General features: G+C 39.5%; 1 protein-coding gene across 1 annotated transcript; it reads left to right on the top strand.

The window, feature by feature from the left end:
- Window positions 1-702: 702 nt before the first annotated feature.
- On the top strand, window positions 703-22,881 carry RBM39 (RNA binding motif protein 39; the record flags this gene model as incomplete). The annotated part of the gene is made up of 14 exons (XM_010181897.1): window positions 703-766; window positions 2,608-2,657; window positions 5,349-5,543; window positions 11,050-11,115; window positions 11,225-11,275; window positions 11,962-12,079; window positions 12,692-12,844; window positions 13,396-13,533; window positions 14,781-14,846; window positions 15,678-15,882; window positions 16,050-16,127; window positions 21,392-21,424; window positions 22,541-22,616; window positions 22,776-22,881. Coding segments are annotated over exons 1-14 (1,386 nt in total), but the record flags the coding sequence as incomplete, so codon positions are not given.
- Window positions 22,882-24,449: the final 1,568 nt, after the last annotated feature.

Below are 24,449 nucleotides of genomic sequence, written 5' to 3'. Positions count from 1 at the left end.
AATCTGATGCCAAAAAGATTGAGTATAATAAACACAAAATTACGTTAGGGGTTTGAAGTTATAAAAATAAAAGGAACAAAATAAAAAAAAAGTGTGTGGTGTTTGATATTACATGGCACAGTGGAACTTTTTTTGTCCCAGACATGAAGTTCTAGACTGCATGGATATTTTGTATGCTTTAGTAGGTCTTAATGCTTGAATCATAACTGTTTCTTCTATGGCCCTGTTATGCTGGAGGCTGCATTTCTTAAAGGACCATAGCATTCACTGCAAGTCTTCAGATTAGTAAATATGATGGTAGCAAATGCTAGGAAGCTGTGAAAAGGCTTGCCTGAATGTTCTCTGTTCTCTACGTGTCTCTCTTGGGTCCTTTGGTCAAGCTGTAGTTCTCAAGAAGGCCACCTGACCTGTATTTCTGTACCATAAATGATCTGTCCTCTCTTTTGAAAGAAATAGGTGGAATGCCTTTGAGGTTTTCACTGGCTAATTGTGTTCAACAGCACAATGATGTTTGCAGCTGTAATTGTGTTGTCACATTCTTTATACTGGGCAAAGCTTCATTCAGGTTCTTGTTGGAAATGTCTTCTGAGGTGCTGCTCTATGGATTTGAGTCAATGCAGTGATGGCCTCCTAAGCAAAAGCCTTTGGAATATAAAGCACAAGGGTGTTTTTTGTCTCAGGTGGATTTTGCTGCTTCTTTCAGGTGTCCTGAAAAATGGCTGATGATATTGATATTGAAGCAATGCTTGAAGCTCCGTACAAGAAGGTGAGAAAAATGCACCACAGAGGTCCTGTTTACCTTAATTTAGCATTATTCATGAAACTACTGCTGAACTGTAAACTAACATCCCTGGAGCCCTCATGATTTATCTTATTGGAGATGCATTACATGTAACTTACAAGTAAATATATGCTGTTAATGTAATTATATTGTGCAGTAGTTTCACTTCAGCGTGATGAATAAATGCCCATCTATCTCTCTTTGTAGACTTGCCTAACGATATCTCACCTCTACTCCCATGAATTCACCTTTGATTCCAGTGTGAACTGTCAATCATAAGGTAGTAATTGAGTGACGTATCGCTGTACCGTGGTCCCTTAGGTTTAAAAAAAACCAAAACAAAACAACAAAACTCACCCAAAAAACCCCAAGCAAAAACTAAAACAACCAAAACCAAACCAAAACAAAACCAAAACCCCCAGTAAACCAAAAACCTCTTCTAAACATGCCAGGTCCAGTTTGGTATAGCAACAAGGTGAATGCAGTGGTTTGGGAAAACAGCAGGGTTCCAAGAATAACCTTTTCACCAGTCCCATGGCAAGTAAATATTTGAACAGTCTGCTCAGTGCAAGAGGAGTGAGACTTGCTTTTAATGCAGAAAACTGGTGGCGGTTAATCTTTTAACAGGGCAGATGGAAATCAATTGCTGAGTGAACGAATTTACAGAAATTCTTGGATCCCTGAGTAGAATGTTCTTAGCAAGTAAAAGACAGTATCACAGTCTGCGGTCTCATTCTAAAATAAGGTCTTGTATTCTTCTGTCCTATTTGTTGAATTAGGAAGTGTCAATTTTTATGCAAAATTTTTATCAATTAGTGTAGTCATGTCTTTTAAACCAGCAGCAAATGAATACTGTCTTTATTTGTTTTTCACCAAATGGTGGTGAAGTGTTAATGTTATGCATGCTTTAGCACTGGTTTCTCTATAAATGTATATTGAGTCCAAGTTGCTTAGGAGTTGTACTTTTGATGTAACTAATGTGATGAAACTGTAAAGCAAGTATATAAATTATATAGCAGCTATTGTTAGTCTATTCTGCAGTGTTTATTAAAACTATGTCATGAGTTTTGGATGAGTATTTGTAAGTTTTAAGTGGTATATTTAGTTTATGTAATATTTAGCAGTTATATTAAAATCTTGAAGAGAAATTTGTAAGTTACGTTAAATTTCTTGTGTCCTGGTTTAACATGGATATTTTCCATGTAAACAGGTATGGAAATAGGGAATGTTTAGGCTGGACTGGTGGATTATTGATGACTTTCTTGGGAGTCGACGTTACTAAAGCAGTGTGAATCCCTGTTTGCTTCAGGGCGAGATGTGTGACAGAGGTGACATCAAGCTCTTACAACCCTTCAACGAAAATGAGTGAAGATCTCGGGAATGGCATCGGTCACAGGAAATCCGTAGTGGCTGCCTGCTAGCGTAGGCACTGGGGCTTAGGCAGAGATATAGCCTTGGTACTGATCTGAGGGGCACGCAAACTTGAAACTTCCTCTTACATAAACATTTAACATTTAACCACTTGAGTGCTGAATTCTACAGGATAACTTGCTCTTTAAACCATCTGAGGAAGTATCTTCAATTTAATATACACTTTTAAATGATGTAAGTCTTGTATATTATAATTGTATGACTTAAATTTAAGCAGCAAAGTGGTTAAACATGCCTACCTAAATTTTCTAAATCTTTCCACATTAAACTGTAAATAAGTAATTTAGTATTAAAACTTTTGTTTTGTATTTTCTTATTCCTATTCCCATTACCCTTTGACCACTTGAAATGTTTCCGCTCCGTCCTCACGATGTTCTTCTATCAACCCTGCTTAGGATGAGAACAAATTGAGCAGTGCCAATGGCCATGAAGAACGCAGCAAGAAGTAAGTATTTTTTCAATTCTGTACATTTAGGGGGAGGCTGCTGGTTTTTGTAAACTTGCAAATGAATGTCAGTAGTGTTAAGGGAAGTAAAATGGAAAAGCTTGATATTTGCAATTGCTGCAGCTGCAGCAATTACAAAATTTTGTGGTGTTTATGAATGTAGTTATGCTCTTGTCACTGATGTCATTGAAGTTGTGCAAACATTTAATATCAGGAAGAAAATACAGACTTGGTAGGTTCAGTGTAGTTTATTTTTTATTGCTTTAGCAGTGCAATGCATTTTGTGTTTTAGAAATGTACTTGGTATAGAATTTTGTGACTTGGAACAGCTCAAAGCATTTACAGATAGCAGTGGTTTCTTGAAAAGGTTTAGTGTGTTAGATTCCCTTCCCTTTCTTCCTGCCTCATTTGAAAATTTCTAAATTTTTTGTTTCTAATCTAAACTGTAGAAAATTATACTATAACCTTTTTAAAGAGCCAGAGTACAAGCCCACTTTATTCAGGAAGTGTAATTCCAGGGTCTGGGCACCTGCTGATGACCCAAACAGTCTAGAATCAAAAAACAGTCTAGAATCTTCAGAAATTTGAAGAAAAATCCCTTGTGTAAGAGAGTCTCTCAAATACCCCAAATAAATGGAAGGTTTTAAGTTGTAAAATAAACTCCTTGCCTTACAAGCATCGTTTGGTGATGAGATAGTTGATGTCAGAAGAATAATTTTGAATTTGATAGTTGAGTAAACAGTAATAAGTGCATTTTATAATATACATCTAACTTAAGAAGTCAGCATGTGCTGTTTTATCTTCTGCTATCATACATGTGAAATGCTGAAAGGATTCAAAGAACACTTCCTCCAGGTGTTACATCTGCATTCTAAACAAAACTGTGAATCTCTTTCTCATGGTAAAAACTGAGACCTGTGAAACCCCATGAAAAGCTCCCAGTATTTAAGTTATTAATTTTTATTGGTTTAAAGTATATACAAATTCCATGTAAATTCCTGCTTTTGTTTGGATGGCTAGTCCCAAAATATAAACTCGATCTGAAAGAAAAGCAGTGGGTTTTAAATTTTAGAATTGGTTCTGACCTTGGTTCATGGTAGAATGATGAGAATACTAGAATGTATTTCAGTTCATTTCCTTAGTTGCTGCAGCTTCTCCGATTCTAAAACAGTGACATTTATTAGTTTTCTGCCCATTGTCCTGTGTTTGGGTTGGACCTGTGTGCTCTGAGTTTGTATTTCCAGTTCAGAGTAACAGTAAAATAAGTTGAGGGGGAAAAAAAAAAGGTAGAAGAAAGTTTAGGTGTTTTTCTACTGTTTGTCTTGCAGTGTTCTTTGTTGTTTAGGGTTGCACCTCTTTCTTCTTTCCTAATTGTACCCTTATGTCTGTTCAGAAAAGCTGTTCCTGTGATATCTCCCCATTTCAGTTTTTGAGCTAGCAATTGCTAGAAGGTTAGTTATGCTTGTACTGAAGTACTGTATTGGGTTTTCTGTGAGGGGTTTTTGGTTGTGTCTTTGGTAACAGGGGAAGGGCTATGGAGATGGGCCTTCAAGAAGCTACCTGAAAAGCTCCTCCTTTGCCTTTGTCAGCCCCACCTCTGACCAGGGCCAAGCCAATCAGCACCCCTGCGAATTCCTGTATTTAAGGGGGGTGCAGGGCATGCTTCTCTCTATCTCTGGCACTGGTCCTGACCAGCGCAGCCCCAGGTGCAGGTGGTGTGGCCCCAGCCCTGGCTGGCTTGACCCAACCCCAACTTAAGCTTAAGCCCCGCTGCAGCTCCATCCTGAAAAGAGAGAGAGCCAGGAACTCTTCAGGATCATCAAAAGAGACATGCAGTGGATAAAGGAGTGGGGCCTGAGAACAGCTTTGAAGAGCACCAAGGTCGGTTGAAGGAAGGAAAGGAGAGGGAGGAGGATGCAGAGCCCAGGTTCCGCTTTTGCAACCTGTGGCGAGAGCCGGGTCGACTGCCTGCAGCCTGTAGAGCGCACCGGTGGGACAGGGCCACGTGAGCAGTGGCTTCTCCTGAAGAAGCTGTGACTCCAGGCAGTGTGTGCTGGAGCAGTTCGTGTGTGAGGGAACTGTGACTGTGGGCAGACCCAGATTGGAGCTTTGGGGACTTTTTCCCCTATGGAAAGGGGGCCATGTGGAAGCAGAGAGAAGCAGGAAGCAAGTGGATTATGAGTGGTAATAGCAAGTAGGAAGCAAAACTCTTAAGTGGTGTTAAAACTTATGGCAGGAGTTATAAAGAGAAAACAGCCTTTCTTACCCTTAGGCTTTCCTCTTACTTTCTATTTTTGTTTTGTTTAACTTTGCTGTAAAATAGAATTTATTTGTAGTGTCTTGATGGTGTGTTTAATGTATGTTGGACAGATATGAAGTACTGCATTTAGTATGTACTAGATCTGATGCAGAAATATTTTTTCTACTCCTTTTGCATTTCTTGGAAGCATTCCTTAGCAATTACAAAATCTAAAAATAAAGTGCCTTGGAGCACCTTGTTGCTCATGATAAATTTTAAAAGATTGCTGACGGAATTCACCACCCACTGAACAAAAGAAACTTGTACAAATACCAGCAGGTAGAAACTTTTTCTTATGAATGTTTGTGACATTAGGTTAGAGGAACTGTGCGATGAGGTAAACAATGACACTGAGCTCCATGTGTGACCAAAGTTGTGTTTGTCTTTCTCAGGAGAAAAAAGAGCAAGAGCCGAAGTCGAAGCCATGACAGGAAGAGGAGCAGAAGTAAGGAACACAAACGGAGCAGAGATCGGGAAAGGAAAAAGAGCAGAAGCCGGGAAAGGAAACGGAGCAGAAGCAAAGAACGCAGGCGCAGCCGTTCTAGAAGTCGAGATCGCAGATTCAGAGGCCGCTATAGGAGTCCCTAGTAGGTTATTTCTGTAGAGTTACGTGTGTGCTGCTTCAGTGTATGATGCAGAAGCTTAAAAGTTTCACTCTGCTTTCTAAATTAGTCACTAATCATTTCAAAAAAGGTGAGAGATTAAGGTTGAAGAGTGTCAGTAAATATGGAATGAAAAAGAGGGCAGTAATGTATCCAATTCTTCCTGCTAGTTTTCACTGTTATGCAAACGCAGAAAGATGCAAAAGCAAGTGAAAAAATATTTAGAATATTTTAAGAAAAGTCTATCGCAAATTTAAAATAAGTATCAAGTTTTCTACATGTCCTAACTATCTTCAGTATAAGAACCTGATGGTTTAGCTGTCAGAAAATGAACAGTAGTCTGTTCACTTTGGTTACAGGCTCATAAAACCTTTTGATTGTAATACTAAATATTTTTATTAGATTCTTGCTCTTAAACTGTATAAACACTTTCTGTATTTGTGCATCCAAACTGAAAATTTCATCTCTTGGTCATGCCAGTGCGTTGCATACTTGCCCTGCTTTTTCTCAGAACTCTTTTAAGAGACTGTGGAAGAATTCTTCAGTTCCTCTCAGATCTTTGGCTTGATAGAACCTCCGCTATAGTTCGTCCGTGAGAGTTGTAAATAATTTCTCAAAACCCATTTTTTCATTTATACTTTTAATGTGTTTATGGTGTTTTGTATTCTTGCCCTCCCTTTTGCTCCTCACCACCTCTTTTTGCCTTCAAGGAGGCAGAAAAAGAGTAGGAACTCAGCTGTATGCTTGGCTTTCATTGATTACCTGAGGCTGCTGTTTGTGTCAGATTTTTTCCGGGTCTTATCTCAGTTGTCAAATCTCAGAAGACAAGATCATGTCAGCAGCAGGTATTTGAATAGAATATATTTTTTTAATCATGGCATGTAATGTCATCCATGATGGAGAAATCACTCTCAAGATCTTTGATAAGATGGTGCTTACCTTCTGATAAATTGCAGACTTGTACAGTTTTCTGCACATGATTGTTTTTCTAGGTGGCTGGTTTCCAATCCAGGGAATGCATTGCTTTTGTTACTCTTGGAATGCAAACAACAAGAATTCCCCAGGTCTCAGGGTCTCATCTTGCACTAGGTCACTTGGATTGTTGGCATTTTGGTAATAAAAACGTACTGCAGCTCCTAGCTCTGCTAAGGTGCTGTGTCATCCTGAGCTTCTGTTGGTCCTGTTGGTCACAGAGTTTATCGGAGGCCTGTTAGAGTCTCTGTAAAGCTACTCTGGGCTTCAACTCTGAAGATTTCAGCCGTGCACACTTAGTGGGTTTTCTAGAGCTCTCTGGCACCTGTAAGATTGCAGTACTTAGTTGGGTTGTGCCAGTGCCACTGTTGTGGCTCTAGACTACTTTGTAAACATGGGAGCCTCAATCAAGATATTAAGCCTTCTGTATGTGGAGCCGGCCAGTCATCTTACCTCCTATGTGGTGGTGTGTGGAGAGGATGTCCTTAATGTCATCACTTGGTTGGGAGTTACTGCAATCTCCTAGCTGTGTGAGAGAGTTCTGTTCTTCGTTTTTCCTGTTGTCACTGGGTGAGAAGGTTCTTCACCTGGAGAAATTTAGGAGCTTCAGTGTTGCAGTCTTCCAGAATATTTCCTCAAGTAGGTGTTGAAAGTATGGACGTTGCTGCAGTAACCCATGCCTGTAGAGATATGTTGTGCCAGGAAAGTAAATGATTGCAAGGGGTCTTTTTCTCTTACTCTTCCATAACTGTTTTGGGCAATTTCTTTGGTATTGAGACAGTGAACAAAAAAGCAAGATGAACTGGTATCCCCTGAGAATATCAGGTTGTGCTTATTGGTTTGGTAGTGTTGTGTTCTCTGTTTCAGTTCCTGAATTGTTGCTTTTATTTAACCAAGTTAATGGAGTTTCATGGCCAACTGGTACAGAGCAACTACATGCACCCGAGAGGCTTTGGTACTGAGTTCCGTAGACCTAGCTCCCTCAGCCGCTCCTCAGCAGGAGATGCTCCACTCCCTCCATCATCTTTGTGGCTCTGCGCTGGACTCTTTCAAGCAATTCCCTGTCCTTGACCTGAGGGCCCAGAACTGAACACAATATTCCAGATGTGGTCTGAGCAGGGCAGAGCAGAGGGGCAGGAGAACCTCTCTGACCTACAGCCACACCTCTTCTGATACACCCCAGGATGGTGTTGGCCTTCTTGGCTCAAGGGCACATTGCTGGCTCATGGTAATTCTGCTGTCCACCAACACCCTCAGGTCCTTTTCTGCCTGGCAGCTCCAGCCACTCATCCCCAAGTCTGTGGTGCTGCATGGGGTTATTGCGCCTGAAGTGCAGGACCTGGCCCTTGGCCTTGTTGAAGCTCATCCAATTGGCCTCAGCCCATTGATCCAGCCTATCGAGGTTCCTCTGCAGAACCTTCCTACCCTCAGGCAGATCAACACTCCCTAACCAACTCAGTGTCATCTGCAGACTTGCTGAGGGAGCACTCAATCCCCTCATCCAGATCATTGATAAAGATGTTAAACAGGACTCGTCCCAAAAACGAGCCCTGGGGGACACCACTTGTGACTGGTCACCACTGGATTTAGCTCCGTTCACCACAGCTCTCTGTGCTCGGCCATCCAGCCAGTTTTTGACCCAGCAAAGCGTGTGCCCGTCCAAGCCATGCCCAGCCAGCTTCTCCAGGAGGATGCTGTGGGAGACAGTGTCAAAGGCCTTACTGAAGTCCAGGTAGACAATGTCCACAGCCTTCCCCTTGTTCACTAAGCAGGTCACCTTGTCATAAAAGGAGATCAGGTTAGTCAAGCAGGACCTAGCCTTCCTGAACCAATGCTGACTGGGCCTGATCGCTTGGTTGTCCTGCACATGACATGTGATGGCACTCAGGATGATTTGTTCCATTGCTTTCCCTAGCACCGAGGTCAGACTGACAGGTCTGTAGTTCCCCGGGTCTTCCTTCCGGCCTTTCTTTTACATGGGCGTCACGTTTGCCAGCCTCCAGTCAACTGGGACCTCCCCAGTCAGCCAGGACCACTGATAAATGGTGGAAAGTGGCTTGGTGAGCACTTCTGCAGCTCTCTCAGGACCCTGGGGTGGATCCCATCTGGCCCCATAGCCTTGCGTATATCTAAGTGATGTAGCAGGTCACTAACCATCTTGTTTGAAGGCTTTCTTGTTGAAGTCTTGGATATGAGTGAGCAGGTGAAAGCTGATATTTATCAGCTGTCTTCTGACCTGGCTATTGTTCTTGAACCATGTGCCATCTTGTAAGTTTAGAAAAACATGTACCTAGCTGTGCTTTGGCTGTACACAGCATGTGGTGCATTTGGCTGATAAAGAAGGTAACCCCTGGACAGAAATATAAATTCCTTGTGAATCAGTGCATCCATACCTTGTAGCAGGAACTGAGCAACAGTTGCAAAGAGTCCTTAGAGGGAAGAAGGAAGTTCCCCAGAGATCGAGATTCCCAAGCTTTACAAGCAAGTCTTCTTAGAAAAACCCAAAGAAATGTATCTTACAAAATGCTGTTGAAAAAAGACCTTCAAAAGTTAACTTGGGCCATCATCTTGGCCCTGGCAGCTTTTTACTCAGTCTGTTCCAGTGGTCTATTATGGCTTTAGTTTGCTGCTGTATTTTTTTTAAATGTTTTTCCCATCTAGTCATGTAAATAAGATATTACTTATTTGTCAAGAGTGAAAATGGAAAAGAGAATTTTGGAGTTGTGTTTGTGGTGGGGTTTGTGTTCGGTGGCTTTGGTTTGTGTGGGTTTTTTGCGTGGGTTTTTTCCCCTTTTTCTCAGAAGTGCAGGTCTTTGAAAACTGTTACTATGGATCTTCAGGGGGTTTTTTTCATTAGGTTTAGAGAAACACTTTAAATGTTTCTTTCACTGTTTACTTAAACTCATGTTCTTGATTATTGACCATTATTTAGTTGGTCTGCATGTTAATATTCTGGTTTGTCTTGCTGAATTTTAATTGTTTGGAGATCACCATGTCCTAAATCGGGAGATGTGAAGATGCAGGGTAATGCCATCTCTGATAAGAAGCCAGCCTCTGGAATTAGTACCAACATTTTCATCTGTGCCATAGACATTGGACAACCGGACTGAATCCTTGCAGTAGTCACTTGTTTGAACTTGAGCGGGAAATAGAGTGGTTTACTCTAGGCAAAAAAAGTGTCTGGTTTTGATCAATAATGAACTCATTTCAACATGTGGCTGGATTTTATGTCTTTATCATAGTAAGGAGTTCTTTTCTTTCCAATTATTAGTTTTAATGTGTTTTTTTTTTTTAAATTTTTCCCCCAGTGTCATACAGGGCTGTATTTCCTTTGTTCTAACCTGGCCAGCACAAGTTTTTGGATCTTGGCCTACTACTTCCACCATTGTCACGACATGTTTAAAAATGGGCATCCTCCTCCTTGTTGTAGATGCTGAGTTTAACAAAAAACATTACTGTTCCACTGAGTAGCAGAAGACATTTATCAGACACATTGTTTGGCTAAATGGATTTAGTGAAAGACTGCTAATGTCTTCAGACTGTGTCTTTCAGGCTATTTTCACATCAGTTTGTAGCCTCAGCAAAAAGAATCAATTCTGTGCAGATGGAAAGACAAACCCCCTAGCATTCAGTCTGTGCAGCAGGAGGAATGCTAACAGGTGATGTTCTTTGCCTTGTATCTACAAGGATATTGAGTTCAGGGAGAACATGATAGGGTGAATCTTACTGCTTGTGTCACAATAACTAGTTAAAGGACTGTCCCTAACATGGAAGCACTGGGCAGATTGTCATTTGTTCTGGCAGCCTCTGTGAAACCTGGAGAACTAAAATTAGATTCAGCTCAGAGATTGGATCCCTTCTGTGGTGACATATCTGTTTACGGTTAACTTCTGGCTTAAATGGTTCTGTGTTTTGATGTCCATTAAGAACTTTACTTAAAGCTGCATTTACATGTTTGTTGCACTTTAGTGCTTAAACCTGAGACAGCATTAGTGAATATGTCCCTTTGCAGGTGTCTCCAGGGAGGTACTTTTGTTTCTGCTTGCACCTTAAACTTCACTAAACTCTTTAAGTTTTAAAATGTTACACTTGAGCAAATAGCCCTGCCTGCACGGCTTTGCTTAGAGCTCTGAGACTGATTTCCAGGCCATGAGGATACTGCTTTGCAGTCATCAGCAGGTAGAGTATGTGTGTGGACAAAAAAACCACCAAACACGTCAAGAAGATTACAACTCCAGCTTGGAATAGTTTGTACATACAAATGTGCTAAGTCTGGCTGGCTTATGAGTCAGTTCTTACTTAAGAGTCCTACATATTCTGCATGAAGCTGAGCAGGGAGCTTATTCTGTGCCTTATGTTTTGGACTGCTGCACATAGCTTTTGCATTGTATGGGTGCTGCTAATGGAAAATGTTCAGGTGTGAGGGTGGGAGAGCACTTGCAATGTAATGCAAATACAGATAGGAAATCATGAATTCCAGTACTCCGGTGAGTAATGTGTGTCTTTGCTTTTGTTGTAGTTCTGGTCCAAAATTCAACAGTGCCATCAGAGGGAAGATTGGTCTGCCTCACAGCATCAAATTAAGGTTTCTGAGCTTTCTCTGCTTTTTACTGCATCATCACAGGTTTTGTTTAAAATCATACTGGTGTATTTGCAGATTTTTTTATAGTATTGTTGATCTCTCCTTACAGCAGACGACGTTCCAGAAGCAAAAGTCCCTTCAGAAAAGACAAGAGCCCTGTTAGGTAGGAATTTCTGTATGTGCTTGAGTGTTTTTGTCTAGTTAAAGTTGGAAAAGTTATGGTGAAATAATTGGTGGCTACTTGCTCTAGAGCTTATGCTCACAAGTAATGCTGGAATTCATTCAGAGAACCTGTGAGAAGAGGACATTGAAAAGATGTGCGTCTAGGGGAGGAGTAGTTATGACATGGGGAAAAAACAAAAAACTGTAAATTGCCAGTTTGCAAAACATGTCATGCTTTGCTTTTTGTTTTTCTGTTTTCTCAATCTTTTCCCTATTAATTGTAATTTAAATTACCTAGCTTTTGTGCCAAACCTTACTTAACAGTCCTAAGTATGGAGTGGAACAGTACTGTGCAAATGCTGCTTTTTCTTATTCGATATGTATCACCTGTTCTGGACAGTTGCAAAGTGGGACCTCTGTATAGTTGGGGCTTCTGTACTTAAAATACAATTTTCCAGGCATATTTAATGCTTGGAGTTGAAACAGAACGTTATATCATGTTAAAGTAGTAAGTGTATAATTACTGTATTAATAATAGATATTCCCTTCCGTTCTTGACTGTACCTTTTTTAATATGGCAGATGTTTTTCTTCCTCATCAAACTCTGAAGTACTGCTTATTTAAAGTTTTGTGCATGGTCCAGAGATGAGTTACCTTTATTTTTTAACTGAACTTTCCTCCTTCCAGAGAACCTATTGATAATCTTACCCCTGAAGAGAGGGATGCTAGAACAGTATTCTGCATGCAGCTGGCTGCAAGGATTCGACCGAGGGACCTGGAAGAATTTTTCTCTACAGTAGGGAAGGTAATTCATAGGGAGGTTAAAATGATTGTGAATACTTCTCAAGCTGTTCTAGTACAGGATTGATATTCTGCAAAATTGCATGCAAGTGGCTTTCTGGAGCTTCCTGTATAGGTGAAAGAGGGGATGAATGGTGACCTACTAATTCTTAAATGCTCTGGCCGTGTAAATGCCATTCAACAGAGTTCATTGTGCAGCATATGATGTGATGCAAAACATGGCAACGCAGTTTTGATTCAAACAGCTTCATTTTTCAGACGTTTGTCTTTTGCAGCTAGGTCTAACAGTTACAGTGCAATTTGAAAATTAATTTTAACTTTTAATTTTGAGAAACTTAATTTGTTCCATCAGCTGTAAGGTTCTGGCTTAAACCATTACAGTGCTGCAAGTATTCTGTTGCCCATGTTCCTGTAGCCTACTGCATTTGACTTTGAATGGCAGCTTTTATTAGTAGCTTGCCTGTGGGATATGTTTGTTGAGATAGCTTTAAAGGCATTGGCTTGGCAAATAACTGTCTCGTTATTAATACCTTTATGAGGAATGGGCTGCTTTTGGGGGTTTTTTTGTATTTTTTTTTCCTTTATCTCTGACAGCATTTCTGTCCTTGCCTTTCAGGTTCGTGATGTGCGCATGATTTCAGATAGAAATTCCAGACGTTCAAAGGGAATTGCTTACGTAGAATTTGTTGATGTTAGTTCAGTACCTCTGGCAATAGGATTAACTGGACAGAGAGTCTTGGGTGTGCCGATCATAGTACAAGCATCACAGGTAAGGACTTGCGTAACTCAACGTGAATAAAGGTTTACATCTTTTATTGTGCTGCTAAGCTTACTGTTTGAAAATCTAGTTACTCTTGAACATCTGGATAACCTTAAGAATGATTTAGCTAATTATAAATGGACCTTTGTTTCCCATAGTTGACAGGCAGTTGAAAACAATTTGAAGTGATACGAATGCATTTTGAAAATACAGATGTTAAGAAAGTTGTAATAATGAAACTGTAACAGTGTTACAGAATTGTAGTATACTTTCTGTATGCTTTCCAGCATTTGTAAAAAGTAAAGTGCAAATTTACTAGATGCAAGCCAGAATTCTGCATGTATGTGTTCAATTTGTAGCCTTTTGGAAGCTCTGTCTGTGCATGGTCGTGGTGTGGGATTTTGTACATTTTAAATTAAGGTCCACTGGATAGCATGCAGATTATAAAACAGCTTTTATATTTGTTGAATCTGATAGTTTAAATCTGGTAGCTATATACTGCTTATGTTAGAGTTTTTATTGACTTCTTACAGAAGGTGAATTTTTCTCTTTTTCCTTAGGCAGAGAAAAATAGAGCAGCAGCAATGGCAAATAATCTTCAGAAGGGCAGTGCTGGTCCTATGAGGCTCTATGTGGGATCATTGCACTTCAACATAACTGAAGATATGCTTCGAGGAATTTTTGAGCCATTTGGCAGGGTAAGTTTTATTTTGGCATGTTATGTTATGGTAGCTTATGAGGAAAAAATGTAAATGACTTGTAGACCACTCACAGCTTCTGGAAATAATTCAGCTTCACACCTGAAATACATTTACTTTTTCTTGCTCTTCTATGCCTGTACACCCACAAAGCTTTAGATACGTAGTTAGTATTGGAGAACAAATGTGTTCTGTGATTTGTAGTGTGATCCAGTGATTTGGATTGGCAGGCCTTATGAAGGGAAGCTGAGAGTTCAATGAGTATGGAACAAAGTAAAAATCAAAATAAAAATACCTGCATTATATCCTGCTTCTGCAGCTTGTAAATACCTCCCCCTGCTGTGTGAATGATGTCCCCATTGCACAGGTTAAAGCACAAAGCACAGAATCGGGTCTTGAGTTTTTCACTGTGAGTGTAGTAGTTTCATCTGTTTCTGAGGATTTTTGCTTAAGTTTTAGCTCTGATTACTGCCGTGAACTAGGAGTGTGGCCAGTACAGCTCTGACACCAGGTCCCTTTTCATTCCTGAGCGTCAAACCCCAGTTTGTGCAATGTTAATATATTTTTGCAGAGGCAGTTATTGAAGTGAGCAGATTGTATCTGATGTTTCCAGTGGAGTAATAATAAATGTTAGTTCTGCTGTGTTAACTAAGGTATCATGGGTATATAATGGTTAGATAGGGGAAAAAAATATAGTTAGATTTTTCCCATTAAGCAGCATATTATCAAGTCCATTGATGTTCATACTGTCTTTGGATATTAACCCTGCCTCATTCATTCCATAGTAGTTCTTTTCAGGTGCTTTATTCAGATTCAGTATGTGTATCCCTTTAATTCTGTTGTGCAGAAGCCGGGAAAATGGCAGCGATTTATTAGTTTACATAGCTGCTCTTGTTTTCTTTCAAGGTTTGGCAGTAGGAGTAATACAGTTTAGGAGGCTCACATGTAGAGCTGTGAAGGTTTTTCCTTCTGATTCTATATACTGCAATCTTAAAACTCAGTTCTTCCTCTTACTCCCATGTTGCTATTTCTTCCTAGCACTATTGTATGGCTCATGAATGGCTTACTGATATGTTTTAAATCCAGCAACTGTAAACATTGCAACATTGTTGCTATGTGCCAATACTTATTAAAAAATAGGCAACTTTTTCTTGAAGCCTCTTGTTAGAATCATGTAAACTGCTTTTCTTACCTTGTAAAATGGAGTTTCTTAGTCTGGTAATAAATAGCTTTATTCTTATTTCTAGATTGAAAGCATTCAGCTGATGATGGATAGTGAAACTGGACGCTCAAAAGGATATGGATTTATTACGGTATGACTGGAATTGCCAGGCTTGTTAGACAATTTAAGTGTAACCTTCCCATGTAGTACTATAGCTTACTCAGCAGTTTTTAAGTCTTGTGTTAGCAATGTCATGTTGCAGGACACGCAACAGTGACACTTTTCTTTGTTTTTGCCAGTTCTTTGTGGGTGTTGTGGTTGAACAGTGCACGGGTCTAGAATAAAATAGTGTAATTCATGATTGGTGCCTGGTAAAGCAGTGCTGTCTGCTTGTGTTTTCATGGTCTTGTGAAAATGGTTGAATTTTAACTTTTTAGGGGAAATAAAATTTTCAAGACTGAAACTTCCATTTGAAAACATCTTTCCTTTTTTACCCTCAGAGATGTAATTTTGTGAACCTGAGTCTCGTGACTGACATGGCAATTTGTCATGGAGAAAAAGTCTCATCTGGGACCTCTGGCACTTGGAGACAAATGAAACCAAACTATGTATTTGGTTTTAACACTGACAAATTATTTATGTATTTCATTTGATGTTACGCAGCACAGAGCAGAATATCTGTTAGATATAGCTAGTGGCTGTCATTCTTGAAAAGCGTGAAGGACAACTGCAGCCATGACTTCCGTTGATTGCAATGTCTAAATGCTGTATTTTCAACAATATATATTTAAATATACTCTTATCTAAACACAAGAAAGTAAATATCCAAACTTTTGTGTGTTCAGTTTTAGTGGAAAATATGGAGTACATTTAAGGTAGCTTGTTAGCTGTTACCTTAAATTTAGTTTCTCATGTTTACTTAACACAGTAGAAGTGTTGAATTCTGTAGGTATTATTACTGAACTTGTTTTCCAATGTACAGTTTTCAGACTCTGAGTGCGCCAAAAAGGCCTTGGAACAGCTCAATGGATTTGAGCTGGCTGGTAGGCCAATGAAAGTTGGACACGTAACTGAGCGCACTGATGCTTCCAGTGCTAGTTCGTTTTTGGACAGTGATGAGTTGGAACGGACTGGAATTGACTTGGGAACAACCGGTCGCCTTCAGTTGATGGCAAGACTTGCAGAAGGTGTGTGTGAAAATACAGAGAATAAGTTCACATAATTTCAATTAATATACACCAAAGAGCATTACGCTAAATGCACAGCATGATTCTTTTAAGCTTTTGAGAATAGTGCTATTTCTGGTACTTCTGTTACTGCATCCCTTAGTCATGGCATTCATATTCTGTTCTAGGTACTGGTTTGCAGATTCCCCCGGCTGCACAGCAGGCTCTGCAGATGAGCGGATCTCTGGCATTTGGAGCTGTGGCAGGTAAGAAATTTTTTAAATAATACTTCATGCTGTGTAATTTTGAGATGAGGTACTTAACTACAGTCTTGCAAATCCATGAGCAAATAAACATTGACAGCTTTGGGTGTGATTCACTTTGCATGTCCTGTTGAGGAACGACACCGTACATCAGGGGAATCTGAATGTGGCTTGGAATCAGCTATAGTTTGTGTGTTCTGCAAGTGAGTATGTTGGAAGTGTTACTGAGACTTTATTTTCTTTTGAGAGGGAATGAGGCTGAGGATAGGATTTCTGCTCCTAGTTCATAGCTGGCCTAAACACCAAACTATTCAAGAGAGCTTCGGAACTGGAGCAATGAGTAACCTCCCACAGGACTGTAGAGTGGAATTTCTTCTTGTGAATTTTTGTTAATACAAGCACAAAGGGCATGAAACTCATAGCAGTAGAAAATACGTGAATGTCACAAATAATCAAATGCTGGAACATGTGAGAAGTGTCAGAAAATGAACAGAGTATAGGTGGCATTGTTTTGTTTGTTTTCCAGCAGAGTTTGTGACAGAAGTGATTCAGGCTTAAGATACACCTGAAGCATGTTACTGAAGTTCAGGTGCAGTTTTAAGAGCATGCATGTGAAACTGTAGACAGTTGCTAACAGAATATAATAATACACCTTTGGAATTAAAAGGAACTGTCTAGTGAAAGAAAATGTGGATTGAGGAGTAAGGTTTTTTCCCTCTGTCTGAGAAGAAAAAGATGAAAAAGGCAGTGGCAAGTAAAAAGCATATCTAGACCAGAAAGAGAGGGAGAGATTAGATCACCTTTAATGTAGGTGATAGTGGTGTGACAGTCTTGCTTGGAAACGGAAAGACTGAAAGGTAGTAAGAAATATTTTTTTAAAAAACACCAATCCTTTCCGCACCCCGTATTTGAAACAAGCAAGCCAAAGAAATCCAAACTCCCTATGTTAGGAAAGTGGCCAAAAATGTCTGATGCAGCTGAGCTGTTAGGATAGCATGAAATCATCGAGACAATATGACTATAGAGGAATAAATGACAGGGCTGAATACAGTTTTTTAAAGAATATGCGTGTTTAGTAACTGTAGAAACAAAAGTGGCAGGAGTAGCATTGCTTTTTCCACTTGTGCAGAAGGAATAATGCGGTCATGCGCAACTTGAGTAACTTTGGAAATAAAGCTTTTTACTACCATAGAGTCATGAGCTATCCCCAAAGTGAGATTTGGTTATGGATTAAAGATCTCTTTACTCTTGTTAGAGAAAATTACTACCAGGAATTATGTCATTATGGGAGACTTTAACTTCCCTGATACAGATTGGAGAAGAATTGCTAGTAATAATGGTGGGGCCCAGATATTCCTGGATGTGATATCCGACAAATTTCTTCATCAAACACTCACTGACTCATGAAGAGGGGATGCTATTTTAAACTCAATTTGGTAAGTAACGAAGACGTTATGGATGAGAACAGAAATGACCATTGGCTTGAGGGATCGTGAGTTGCTCAAGTTTAAATGGAAGAATAAACAAAAAGGTCTGTAACTAAGGCTTCTGATTTCAGAAGTGGTGGTTGAAGAAACAAGGCAATAAAGTCATCTGGTCTAAGGAACTTGAGTGTTTGAACAGGGAGGATGTAAAAAGATTCTTCTGTTCCAAATTGTTAAAGCTGTATTGGATCTGTGTTCCACAGAAAGAAGAAACAGTCCTCTTAGAAATGGGCTCCACACTGAACTGGGTAATTAACTACATCAAACAAGGAGTGAGCATAGAGCCTATGAAGAATAGGAAAAAGAACAGATAGTAAAACTTTATTTTGGGAAATAGATAAAATGAGAATTACCTGCCAACAGTCAGTTTGACTTAGACCTTGTGAAAGACTTGAAAGTACACATGAAGTTGTACCACCTCTTGAAGAGAACAAAAAGAAAGTGGGGATGAAGTTAAATGAAAAAATACTCCCAAGATGTTTCAGAGTAACCTCATTGCCTCAGTTTGTAGTGGGGAGCATTGATCATAAAGTTTAGAGTTTGAGGAAGGCAAGCTAGAGATTTGGATTAAAAGAAAAAGAAAAATATTCACAAGGTAGAAGGAAACCTAAACAAGCTGAATGTACTCAGCTCAGAGTAGTGAAAAAACTCCCATCAAATACTGAAGGAATAGGTATGTGAAATAAGGTCTGATACCTGCTACTGATACATTTTAAGTCTGTGATACAATATATAGCTGGAACATCTAATTCTAAAGTACCTACATTTAAAGTAGGAAGAAGAAACAGAATCTGGCCGGTTTAGCGTCCTGTTACATTGACTTCACTTCTCTCCTTTAAAAGTCATACTAAAGATGGTAAACTGGAGAATATTATTAATGTATAGCCTGCTTTCAGAGAAACTGCATTGAAAGGCTAACAAACTTCGATAAAACTTAGAGAAGTAGCAGTACAGCTCTACTCTAAACTTTTGACTTGTGTCATTTGGAAATTATTAAACTAGAGAAGTGGGTAGTATGGAAAGCACAAGATGTGTAAAGAAGCTGACTCGGAATTTTTTGGGTGCAAGCTGGGATGGCTAGAGGCTGTTGTTGAAGCTAAAGTTCAGGTGTTTGGCTGATCTTGTTTAATATTTATATGAATAACAATGGTCAACAAAAGTAGGAGTGAGGTGAGTAAATACAGAGGTGCTGTTGATAAGAGATTTTGGTGGTGTTGTACACTTTTCATCTGCTCAGGATTGAAATCTCTTCTAGTTTTATAGCCTGAGAGCTTAGCAGTGAAAGGTGACTGAGGAGGAGGAAATACTGAAATATTCCAGTATTATCAGTGAGTGAATATGAAGTGTCAGCATGTTGCATTTTTGAAAGGGCAGCTGTGTTTCTATAAGTAGCATACTTGAGCATCTGAGATGCTACCTATGCATTCATGAGCAGTTGTGGTCACCTGTGTTCAAGATGGATTGAATCAAACTAAAATAGGGAAGCTAAAGAATTAGTTTTATGTGAGACCTGTGAACTTCCCATAGTGAAAATTCCAGCAGGAAAAGGAATTGAAGCTGAACAGTTGTAGTGGTGCACTTTCTGTTCTCCAGTAAATTCTGTCTGAAAACCTGAAACTTAAAAATAATCATGAGATTCTAGAACATTCATAGCTTCATGGGACAAAACATTCCTTACCTTTGGGAAGGATCTATCTGTTTATGAAAAGATTGAGATGGTGTGCTGCAATAGAGGGATGAATAGGTGTTGCCATCCAGGACCACTATCTTATCTGCTGTTCTGTTGTAAGTAATTACTTAAAAAAAACAAGGAATACTTGGCAGGCTTTAGTTTATTTAAAGCTAGCTGTGTTTCAGAATAAACATCCAACTTCATTTGGTTTTAAGACACAAAATGCTTTGATAGATATTTCTTAATTTCTTTCCTTCTCTATACTAAATGTGTACTTCTCAGTCATGCTAAACTTGTTACGGTTACAGATTATATATGCAGAACATAGTGAAAAAGTTTGATCTTAACAGATGTAATTATTTTGGTTTCCGCATTCTATTCAAAACTGCATGTAGGGAAGAGGAGGAGTTGACAGTCGAGTGACAGTGAATTTCTAACTTCTGAGTGAATTCAGAAATGTGAGGAGAGGACTGTTCCTTCAGTCATGAGCAACAAGAAAAATCAGTTAAGAAAACAGAGGGTTATGTTTCAGAAGTGGTAGATAAAATAACCTATGAAACTTACTGCCATAAGACACTGTTAGCAGATCTTGCTGTGTTTGAGAGGTTTGACTCTCAGCCATAGGCAGAATTTCAACTGGGGATCTGTGTAGATTTGCTGCACTTGTTTTGGGTGGCCTGGAGCATTTGGCTGTAGCACCTCAGGCTGACTGATGTTTGAGTTCAGCTGTATGTGATGGATATGTGCAGTTGTGCCAGAATTGCAGAGGGAGAAGTCCCTGTCCTCATCTAACTAGAGCAATTTAGAAGATTTGGGCTTTTACTGTTTTTAAGCACATTTGGTTACAAAAAAGTTAGTGTAGTAATTAACTAGGCAATTAGTTTTGGATTTGGCCAAATCCATACAGTCCCTGCAGAGAATACGGGATAAGGCCGTCTTCCCCATTACATCATTTCTCACTCGAGCTGAGAATTTCTTTGTGTTCAGGTCTACATGGAAAGCAAGCTAAACGTAGCCAATTCTTATTACAGTTCAGCCTGCAGAGCTTGCTCCTCCCACCTCTGATTTTTCAGTTTGGTTCCTGGTATGTGGTGTTCTGTGGAAGTCACTTGGGAAGGCACTTGAGGAAGACTTGTCTTTGGGGCCCTTAGTGCTTAATATTTAGAGGGGAAAAAAAGAAAAAGTCACTCCTGTTGGTCCCCTGGTGTTGTGGAGAAGGGTTTATTAGAAAGGGAGAAAGTACCCAATACCTTCAGGTATTTCTAAGTAAACTTGGAAGCTTACTTGGGGTCCATCACTTCACTGCTTTCTAAATAAGTGAATTAAGGTGATGGTTGCTGTTAGTCTTCTATCTCCTTGTTTGTGTTTAATTGATACATAAATGAAGAGGCTTATGCGCTCACATGTCTTGCATTCTGAAGTTTTCTGTTGGTTTAAAGATGTTGAATCATATACTTGGAAGTGGTTAGAAAGTCTGTATTTGTTCCCATTGCTTCAAATTGGGACAGTTATATGTTATTAAAGAAGTAATAAATGTTTTCTTGTTAAATTAAATGTTCTGAACATGTGAAAATATTTTGAATTTGAAAAATACTGAAGTAACTTGTGTCATTGTGACATAAAAAGATAACAGGTAAAATATCACCTTTTTCTACTTGAAATTAAATGTTAGCTGCTTTCAGAATGTCACATTTTAGTAACTGTGTGCTTTAATACTTTGTTAGTAAGGATGCCATACTTATGAGGCCTTTAAGAATTGCTGTAATTATTTTCTTGTGGAACAAAATATGTCTTAAAAAGAGTTCAAGCACAGCAAAGGCAAGGTGAAAAGAAAACATTGAATTAAAGGACACGGCCATGTCTTTCAAGGTATTGTTTATCTTTGAAATATGCTTACCTTTGTGGTCATGGAATCTCTATCACGTACAGAATGTTCTAGCTGAGAAGCTGAAATGAGTGGAACTACTCACAACTAGAGAGTTAACAGTGAGAGTAGGTCGAGGTACTTGAACAAGCTCTTAACCACAAAAATACAGGCTGAATAACCTGGCTGGCAGGTAAGGATATCATCAGGCTAGTAAGCATACTAACTTCTCTGTGTTTTTCTTTAGATTTGCAAACGAGACTATCTCAGCAGAGTGAAGGTAAATAGCATTTGATATAACTTGTCACCTGTAGGTTTTGTTGCAGATGTCTGTAGGTGAAATGATTCTGGTGTAGAGTTTGCCAACAGCCTAACAAATTATATTGTTAGTGTCTGTAGGAATCACACTATGTATTGATTGACTGAAAATAATAGAATGTATGTAAAACACTTTGCCTTTTCTTTGTAGCATTTATTCAGTGTTGGTAATATTCCCCAGCCATATGTTAGTCCCAAAAATGTGTGTGTTTGTGGTTTGGTTTTGTGCGTTTAGGTGTGGTTGGTTGTGGGGTTTTTTCCCTGCCTCAGAGGTAGGGACTAGAAGGGTCATTTGAGAATCAGGAGTTTAGGGTTGCTATCCCTGGGTTAGTCATTGCCTCCCTGACTGCATAGCCCTTCATGTCTGCATATGTGGAGAGAAAATGGCTGTTATTTCAGTTGAATTAACACGGCTGGCAGCCTGTAGGACGGTGCTTATCTTTACTAAGATGTATTGTGATGATGAGCAACAGTAAATGCCAGGTAGTAATTTCATAGTTACTGTGAAAGAGTATAGATCTGTTCCATAGTTAAAGTCTTTAATTGTAGTTGTCAAATATTTCCTGTTTCCAGGGGACAAAAGTATGTATATACTTCTTTGAAGGATAATTTAATCTGCTTAAAATACATATTGAGAATTCTCAAAGGCCGCTGTTACTTCCTGTGAAGTCTGGTGGGGTGGTGCTACTGTCTTGAGCTGCTGCCTGGCTTCTGTACAGAGAAAAATTAAAGGTCCTGCTGGCAGACAACTGGGGAAAAAATTTTAGATGTGTATATCTGCATTTAAGTGTTTAAACTGGAAATCTGCCAAAATCAATGTACACATATATCTTTTCACTCTCGGCTATAGTTCATATGTGCTATTTTCTCCATTGATCAATTTAAAATCTCTCTATCATAGATATAATCTAATTACAAGCTTTGTTTTCCTGCTTTCAATTTTCTGTTTAGTCAGAACTCTTTGTTAGTATTATTGCTGAATGTTGGGATTTTAAAGGATAGAACCTACTCATTTAAATTGGAACCATGCATAGCAGGTTCTTAGATTCTTTACTGGATTTTTTTCCCATTACAACAGTTCTTGCTGCAGCTGCTTCTGTACAACCACTTGCAACACAGTGCTTCCAGCTTTCCAACATGTTTAATCCTCAAACGTAAGTGATTTATCATAGTCTGTTTCAGTTTGGTGATTGTTAGTAACTTTTAATATCAGAGAAAGGAATTGGAATGTTGCTGAGTTGGGGTTTTGGAGTGGACTTTGTCCAAGTGATAACAGTTCTCTCTCTGTCCTGTTTTTCTTCCACCCCTTACAGTGAAGAAGAGGCTGGCTGGGACACAGAGATTAAAGATGATGTCATTGAGGAATGTAACAAACATGGAGGAGTTATCCACATCTATGTAGACAAAAACTCAGCTCAGGTATGCTTGGTTTCAAGAAGACGCTGAGCAAGTTCTAGTTTTGTTCCTTTGTAGTGTATAGAGGGAACATCACAAATACTTAGTTTTTTTCTAAATTTCTTGAAGTTACTTTGCAGTTTTTGCAGAATAGAGGTGGCTCCATCCTGTTTTTGAGTCATTGTCTGTAACTCAAATGCAGGTATGAGAGCAGTTTTCTGGTGCTGTGATCTCCTTTTACACAGCTGAAGTTACTGTGGAAATCCAAGCTGAAGAGTGGTGACCTCTTTAATTCTGGCATTTGGCTTCCCCCTTAAGCTGTCCATTTCTCAAAAGCCAGGGACTTCCAGATTCCTCTGTTTCTTGAGAATACAGGCTTTGGCACAAAGGCTACCCTGCTCCAGCAGTCTAGAGGTGTGCTGTGAAATGTGTGCCTAATTTCATGCTTGGAAGCAGTGGTGTCCACTGGTAATGAGCAGTAGGAACACTTGGCATTACAAGAGGGCGGAGGAGGAACAGGGCTGCTTATGCGGATGTTATTACGGGTTAAAGCCTCTTTGAGGGACTCTCAGCCTGCATGTTAAAAGGGCTAATACACTTTTCTCTTGTGTTCGCTCTGTTTACATGATCCCCATGCTGGTTATCTGTCCCCCATTTTTCAGCTCTTAGAATATAAACTGTGGAAAGTCTGAAGAGATTTGGCCTTCTTGAATCCCTTTTATATAGAATTCACAGCCCAAAATGAAGTACGGTTTTCAGATGCTTTCATAGTCAGGTTAATTTCTATCTTCAGTCCCTGGATGTGTCCTGCTGAGTTCCATTCTGCTGTGGAAGGTTGAAATTACACTGCTGTCCATGTTACCATAACTTGGATGGGATTGTTCTGCCCCAGTAATACACCTTGCACTCACAAACCTTTGTTATTGTTGTGCTGCTTCTGCAGAAGACTCTTGTCACCTGAAACCCGTTCATGTGGTTTACTGAGATCTTTGATTAGAGAAGAGCTGTGCTCTAGTACATTTTATGTACATACAGTCTTTCCTAGCATTCTGTAATCTTCAGGATCACTGCTGTATTGGACTACTGGGCTGATAGGAAGTAGAAATCTTTCCCACGGTGTGTTAGTCTTACTATCTTGTAGGAAACAAGGTGTCCTTCAACAGATGGGAGGAAGGGGGAACATAAACCAATACACAAACCCCCAAAAAACCACAACAGTCCTCAACCTGCCTCAATAGGGTCTGAGCACGTAGAGCTGCCAGTCTGGTTCACATTAGCTATTGGATTTAAAAGGAAAAACTGTGGCGACTGTATCAGGAGTTTGCTGCGTGTTGCACGTGAAACACAGTAGCACAGTGATGCCCCAGTTATAAAACACCCACTGATACTTAAAAATACTGTAGTTGAACATAAGTTTCCACTGTGCAATTCTGTTTCTTGGGATTAGATTTTGGTCCCATAATCTCTTAACTTTTTCACCCCTGTCTTTTTAGGGCTCTTTCCCAGGCTAAGGGCTGTCAGTAATCAGCCATGAATCACACAGAATTACAGATTAGAGTTAGAAGGGACCTCAAACTCCCCCAGTCCAACCC

Source organism: Mesitornis unicolor, unplaced genomic scaffold (assembly GCF_000695765.1).
Source record: "Mesitornis unicolor isolate BGI_N332 unplaced genomic scaffold, ASM69576v1 scaffold20363, whole genome shotgun sequence".
Classification (NCBI taxonomy): domain Eukaryota; kingdom Metazoa; phylum Chordata; class Aves; order Mesitornithiformes; family Mesitornithidae; genus Mesitornis; species Mesitornis unicolor.
The sequence above is the reverse complement of the archived record's forward strand: the minus strand, read 5'-3'. Positions and strand labels throughout refer to the sequence as shown.